This window comes from Lepidochelys kempii, chromosome 5, assembly GCF_965140265.1.
Source record: "Lepidochelys kempii isolate rLepKem1 chromosome 5, rLepKem1.hap2, whole genome shotgun sequence".
Lineage (NCBI taxonomy): Eukaryota > Metazoa > Chordata > Testudines > Cheloniidae > Lepidochelys > Lepidochelys kempii.
Window position 1 is genome coordinate 29,110,779 of NC_133260.1, and position 7,304 is coordinate 29,118,082.

At 44.5% G+C, this 7,304-nt stretch overlaps 1 protein-coding gene across 3 annotated transcripts in view; it reads right to left on the reverse strand.

The window, feature by feature from the left end:
* The window catches only part of TTC33 (tetratricopeptide repeat domain 33), a 121,227-nt gene extending 113,923 nt beyond the window's left edge, over positions 1-7,304 (reverse strand). Inside the window, exons 1-2 of one of the 3 annotated variants that reach the window (XM_073343839.1) lie at positions 7,124-7,304; positions 5,815-6,044 (exon numbers count right to left, since the gene is read on the reverse strand). In XM_073343839.1, coding sequence (XP_073199940.1) covers positions 5,815-6,035 — 221 coding nt within the window. In that variant the 5' untranslated portion in view covers positions 6,036-6,044; positions 7,124-7,304. Of the gene's footprint in view, positions 1-5,814; positions 6,045-6,819; positions 7,046-7,123 lie in introns of those variants that run through there. The other 2 variants (XM_073343842.1, XM_073343841.1) reach the window with 2 other exon arrangements.

Below are 7,304 nucleotides of genomic sequence, written 5' to 3' on the forward strand. Positions count from 1 at the left end.
TCTCAGGCTGACTCCCACCCAAGCAGCAGCGGCAGTCTTGGGCTGTGCCCCCAGACCTCCCCACCGAGCACCAGCAGCGCCCTCAGGTTGCCCCCTGCCACAAGAAGAAAAAATTGAGAATGGGCACAGTACAACCATTAATTTGGCAACCTAAATTACATTAACATGTGAGAAACCAAACTATTTATCTTCTTTGAACGAAGATTAAAATATCGGACAACTTTTAAACTGTTCTGAATGAAAAAGTGTTCCTGAAATGCTTTATCACCATGCTTCACATGGTGAAGAGAGAGGGTTGGGTTTTTTTATGAAGTACAAAATGGAATAAGGGATACATGTCAGCAGAAATGTGAGGTTTCTACAAACTTCAAACTTTTTAAAAAAAACAAAAACTACATAACTACAAAATAAAATGCAAATTATTAGTAAGAACTTTTAAAAAAAATAGTAATTTTTCTGCCTGTACAAAATAAAATATTTGGCTGCCCTTTCCTCCTCCCTCCCCCCCATTCTTCAAGATAATAAGAAAGGTTTCTATAAAGGTGTGTACGTTAAAAAAGTCTCTAGCTCCATCTACTGGATAGTTGCCATCACAACTCCTGTTGCAGAGGAGCAGGAAAGAGCAAATACATATCCACAACAATACTGACAATTATCTCAAATTCAAAATTTCCTCTAGCTTTCTTTTACTATTAACTCACCATATCATAAACTTCAAGGATCAAGGATAGAAACAGGACTTTAGTAAAAAGAAAAGGAGTACTTGTGGCACCTTAGAGACTAACCAATTTATTAGAGCATAAGCTTTCGTGAGCTACAGCTCTGCTCTAATAAATTGGTTAGTCTCTAAGGTGCCACAAGTACTCCTTTTCTTTTTGCGAATACAGACTAACACGGCTGTTACTCTGAAACAGGACTTTAGTACTTATTCCAATCTGGACTTTTCCATTACACCTAATCTACTCACAAAGTTGCACTGGTTTCACAAAGGTGTGATTCTAAACTAATTTGCTTTAACCAGTGCAACTTTCTAAATGAATACTCCTAAAACAGATTTAAATGGATATATCTGTTTTGCTTGTGCCATATAGGCCTATAACTGCCCACAGAGAAAGTTGCACTTGCTTAACTAACCTGATTTTTATTCCAATTTAAGTGTAATTTCTGTCGGTAAGCAAGCCTATACGGATATCTCATCTTGGATGATCTGTATTATTACAAGCGCCACTTGGTCAAAACTGATCTTATTTTTAATTTTCAAATCCTCTCCACTGCATCCCTTAGTCTTGATAACGTAACCATCTTCTCTATTACCCTGAGGATGCATCATTGGCTCCCCCTTCACCTCCCCGCCGCACACACACACTCCCCTTCCACCACATCTAAGCAGGGACCAAACCTGGCACTCTAACACAAGATTTCAAAGATCTGTTCTTTCTTTCTTTCTTAATCCAAACTGCTCATCTGCACCTTATTCTACCTTGAATCCTGTAACCTTCTCCTACTCTTCTGTCTTTCACCTATTTACCTAGCACTCCTGGAATCCATCAAAAATGCTGTTGCCAAAGATCAACTTCTTTACCTACTCCTTTAATCACAAAACACACACCCGCTGAATCCCTCCACTCCCTATCAAGTCATAGAATATCAGGGTTGGAAGGAACCTCAGGAGGTCGTCTCGTCCAACCTCCTGCTCAAAGCAGGACCCATCCCCAATTAAATCATCCCAGCCAGGGCTTTGTCAAGCCTGACCTTAAAAACTTCTAAAGAAGGAGATTCCACCACCTCCCTAGGCAACGCATTCCAGTGTTTCACCACCCTCTTAGTGAAAAAGTTTTTCCTAATATCCAACCTAAATCTCCCCCACTGCAACCTGAGACCATTACTCCTTGTTCTGTCATCTGCTACCACTGAGAACAGTCTAGACCCATCCTCTTTGGAACCCCCTTTCAGATAGTTGAAAGCAGCTATCAAATCCCCCCTCATTCTTCTCTTCCGTAGACTAAACATCCCCAGTTCCCTCAGTCCCTGAATCATTTTTGTTGCCCTCCGCTGGACTCTTTCCAATTTTTCCACATCCTTCTTGTAGTGTGGGGCCCAAAACTGGACACAGTACTCCAGATGAGGCCTCACCAGTGTCGAATAGAGGGGAACAATCACGTCCCTCGATCTGCTGGCAATGCCCCTACTTATACATCCCAAAATGCCATTGGCCTTCTTGGCAACAAGGGCACACTGTTGACTCATATCCAGCTTCTCGTCCACTGTAACCCCTAGGTCCTTTTCTGCAAGTCAATTGGATTGTCTTTGTTTTCAAGTCTTTACATAATTTATTCCTAGCCTCTCTTGCTTCTCTTGTTTCCTTTTGCTTTCCTCCTTCACCCCACCAGTAACGCCAGCCTCAATACCCCCGTTCCCTTCTTTCATTTCCAACTTTGTCTTCTTCCAGGCTTCCCACATGCAAGAAATGCCATCCCAAAACTATGTGCTAAGTTGTCTCACTCCTAAAAAGACCACTGCCACACTGACTACAAGAAATTTTAATTGAATTTAAATTTGTTAGGCCTTTTGACCCTAGGGACTGGATTGCTTGTCATGTATATATTTACAACAATATTATAACATACAATACACAGATCTAAACCATGGTTAAAATGAACCACTTTTGCATCAGAAAAAATAACCATTCCTTGAAGACAATTACCCCAGGTTTGCCTACTCACTTTCAGACCCTCCACCAATACAATGCAGTAATGAAAAGATTGAGAGGGGTCTGGACTGAGAGTTTTCACTTCTGAACTACTTGAAATATTTAGAATTTTTTTTAAAACCTGAGGTCTGCCATAAAGTTATAAGCCCTGTCCACATCTTACTATTGCAGCATGTGACAGCCAGAAAAGGCCACAGATATTGATGGTGGAATTTATGTTAACAAAATATTTAGTTGGAAAAAATTAAGTGAATTTAAAGCTTTTTAATCTTAATGCTATCCATGTCCTGCCCGTGTATATACCTGAGATTCTTTGCTGTTTTTTAAAAGCTTTATTGCATTTTACATAATACACAAAAATAAGGTAAAAATATACAAAAAGATACCAAGATACATAATGAGCCAATAATTCTTCCATTATGTCCAATATCCCAAAGCAAAATACAATAAAAGGAAGACAGACAGACTCAGATCCAGCTTATACCTAATATATATACAGGGTCGGTATCAAGTGAAATACTCAGCTACAGAAGTGCAGGTGGTTAGGAATATTATGGTGATGAGTGTGGTATAAAAACCTATAGAATATAATAGAATAGGAATGTTTTCACATTGTCAAGATTGAAAATACAATTTCTTTCAAATGTATAGATCAAAAAAGTGCAACAGATAAAGTGATACTTCCAATGCTGAACAATTACAAAGTGATTAACAACGCATCTTGGTATGTGGTGTAATTTGTGTTTTCTGGTATAAGTATCTACATAAACAGTTAATGTTGCTACCTTAAAAAATATTGACAACATACTTAAAACTGGTTTTAGTTATTTTGGAGGAATGTCAATACTTTAGACCTAAAATAACAGAACGAAGAGACACAAAAGCTGTACAGAATTATATTAACTTGTTTTATTAATAAGCTAAATATATTCTCTATCTTAAAGTTGTTTTTCTAGATGCAGTATGATAGTGACAGTGGAAGTGTCTCTACCTCACCCCTCCAAAGTTATCAAAAGCTTGATTCTGAGTATCCGAGGCTAAGAAGGTAGTTCAGTTTTCATATGCAGTAAGTTTTTCGTCTCTCTGCTGAGACTACCCTACCATCAAAGATACCTAATCATACCCCATATGATGTTGGTTTATGCGGTGTGAACATATAATAAAAAAAAGGAAGGACTACAAATTCATTTCATGTAGGCCACCAAAGAGTTGTCAGTGGTAATGACTAGAACTGGCTGAAATTTTTCAGTCAATTATTAAATATGCAGAAAAATGCAGTTGCAAGTCAAATTCAATGAATAGTTTTGGCCAAATAAAAAATGGGGGGGAAGTTTTGAAAAAGTCAAATTGTGTAAATTTGACACAATATTTTTTAATCAAACTGTGACAGTTCAAAATTTTGTTTCAAAATGTCATTTTGAATCACTGTTCAAAATGCTTTATTTGACCTGAACAAAAAATTTTCAGTTTTTCATTGAGAAAAAACAACAACAAAAATAATTTTGTTTCAAAATCTTTTCTGGTTCAGCAACTAAACTGAAAAAAATCAATTATGCACTCTGCTCTGTAATGACTGATTCAGTACTGGACTGTATAAGCAATTTATTAGGATTTATCTTTTAAACATACATGAATCCAGAAGCCTCTATTGCAGGGGTCAGCAACCTTTCAGAAGTGGTGTGCCAAGTCTTCATTTATTCACTTTAATTTAAGGTTTTGCGTGCCAGTCATACATTTTAACATTTTTTAGGTCTCTCTCTATAAGTCTACATATTATATAACTAAACTATTGTCGTATGTAAAGTAAACAAGGTTTTCAAAATGTTTAAGAAGCTTCATTGAAAATTAAATTAAAATGCTGATCTTACGCCCCCAGCCCATGCCAGCCTGGGCCCCACTCAGCCCACTGCCGGTCTGGGATCCCAGCCCTGCCCACATAGAGTGGGTACTTACCTTCTCCCTGGTTCTAGCTCTTCCTTTCTCTCTGCACTGAGCTGAGGGTGGGAGTGCACTGAGCACAGGGTTGGGGGTGAAGGAGCAGGCTGGGGGTTGGGGTGTAGGGTCTGGCCAGGAGCTAGATGAGGGAGGGGACTCAGGGTTGGGGCAGGAGGTTTGGGTATGGAGTGCTTACCTGGACAGCTCCCATTTGGTGCAAGGGGTGCAGGTGGGAATGTGGGGGGGCGGGTGCAGGAGCTCTTGGTTGGTGCTCAGGGTGGGGGTAGGAATGTGGGGGGTGCAAGAGTCAGGGCATGAGGTGTGGGGGGCTGGGTACGTGTGGGGGGTGCAGGAGTCAAGGCTGGGGGTGTGTGAGGAGGGTGCAGGAGTCAGGGCAGAGGGCTGGGGGCATGTGAGGGGGTGCAGGAGTCAGGGCATGGGGTGGAGGGGGCTGGATATGTGTGGGGGTGCTGGAGTCAGGGCTGGGGTCGTGAGGGGGTGCTGGGGTCAGGGCAGGAGGCTGGGAGTGTGTGCGGGGGTGCAGGGGTCAGGGCAGAGGGCTGGGGGTGTGAGCTAGAGTCATGGGGATGCTCCCAGCCCCCTGCCCAGAGTGGCTCACGGCAGGGGTTTGGAGAGGATATGCAACTGATTCCACCCCCCTTTCCCCAATGCCTGTCCCCACCTCTTCTCTGCCTCCTCCCTGGAGCAGAGAGCTCACTGCGGCTCCACTTCTCCCCCTCCCTCTCAAGTGCTAACAGCTGATCAGCAGCAGGGAGGGAGAGGAGGTGGGGCAGGAACTCAGCACACTGGAGGAAGAGGTGGGGGAGGGAGGAGCTTGCCTGCCCTGCAGCAGCAGCTGGCAGGACCAAGCTTCTTCACCCTGCCCCTGCAGGGGGGCGGAGAAGAGCAGGCCAGGGAGAGCAGGCACGCTGCTGCCTGCCGGGGTCCCAGCCGCCGGCCCAGCTCAGCCCGCTGCCGGCCTGGGTTCGCCAGCGGTGTGAGCGGGGCTGGCGGCTGGGACCCGACAGGCAGCAGGGTGCCATTAAAAATCAGTACGCGTGCAATAGGTTGCTACCCCTGCTCTATTGGATACTTCTTACTAGTCAGAAAAAAATAAAATGGCATTTAGTGTTAAGTAACCCCAATAAAGATTAAAATAACGTTGGTACCTCCTATTTTCAGCCAAACGTGCACCTTCATCTTTCAGCTGTTTACTTTTCTCCAGACAGTCTTCCAACAGAATCTCCTTTCTTCTCTTAGTGGCATGGAGCCAGTCAACATCATCATTATCAACTAGACCTTTGTCATCAGCAGCTTCAGCTTCAAACTGTTGGGAAGTGGCCTTTGAAACCTTCTCACCAATCTTCCTCTTCCACCCAAAGGAAGCCATTCTAAAAAACTAGATGAAAACATTTTTTAACAATTTGCTTTCTATGTGTATAGAGGAAAAAAAACATCACACAGTAGATTAATTTGCTCATCTTGATACAGAGAAAGTAATATATCAAACTGCCATTCAATCCCATGAATATTGAATTGACTGGCAGTCTAGTGACCGCACAAGGCCAGTGTAATTTTGAAAGTATATGGGAAACATTTCTCCTTCCGGGTGATTAAAAAGAGAAGCAGTTGTCTGAAGTTGCTGAAAGCTGTAGAATACTGAAGTCGTCCTGGCAGAGAGAGAGAAGACAGAGGCCACAAGATGCATCAAGATGGTCAAAGATGCATCATAAATTACAAAAGCCTGTGATAACTAGGATGTGTATCGACTACATTTTGGAAGGTGAATGGAATTTAGGGTACTGGTCTAAATCTATAAAGCTCTAAATATCTGGGGAACTGCACTCCTCTCTGCATCGTACTGCTCCTGTACTATCAGCAAGGTGTTCTCTGTGAAGGGCCTTAATTTTTTTAGCACTGGGGCAGGCTGAAGGTTTCTTCCCCATTCAGCACGGAACAGCAGCATGGTGGGTGGGGGGAGAGACGCTGGTGAAGGTGTGGAGGGAAAGAAGGTCCAGAAGAAGATGATTTAACCTTTATTTTTGGCAAAGCCACCGAGAGCCAAGGAAACGCGGATGATTTGTTTATACTGTGCTATAAAGCTAAATAAATGGCACGTATAATGACGCGGCAGAGACCCGGGGGAGGGGGGAATCTGAGATTGTGTAACTTGCTGTTCAGCAGCTTACGCGTCCCCCTCGGCGCCTGATCTAGTCCACCCGCGGAGGAGCTGTCCTGACTCACAGCCACAGGCTCTGGGGCCCCCACCAGCCTCAGAGAGGGCAGGGGCGCTTCACTTGAGACTGGCCGACCCCAAACCGGCGCGTTAGCTCAGCTGACAGCCGCAGCCCGGGAGCCCACCCCACTGGCGGAGCGGGCCCGAAAGGGGAGAAGAGCCGAGCCGAGCCGAGCCGAGCCGAGCGCGGCCAGGGCGCGGGGTGGGCTCGCTGCCGGGGCGCTACGGAGGGAGGCCGTTACCTTGCCCCCCTCGCCAGCTTTTGCTCTTCCGCCACCTGGAAACGCACGACCTTTGAACCCGCCCCGCACGGAAGCGGAAACAGCTGCCAACTGGGGGGAGACGGAAGTTGTTCCTCCCGGCCTGCCAGCTGGTTCCCCCAGCCGCGGAGAAAAGAGCGGAGGGCGGCTGGGCCCCGCCCGC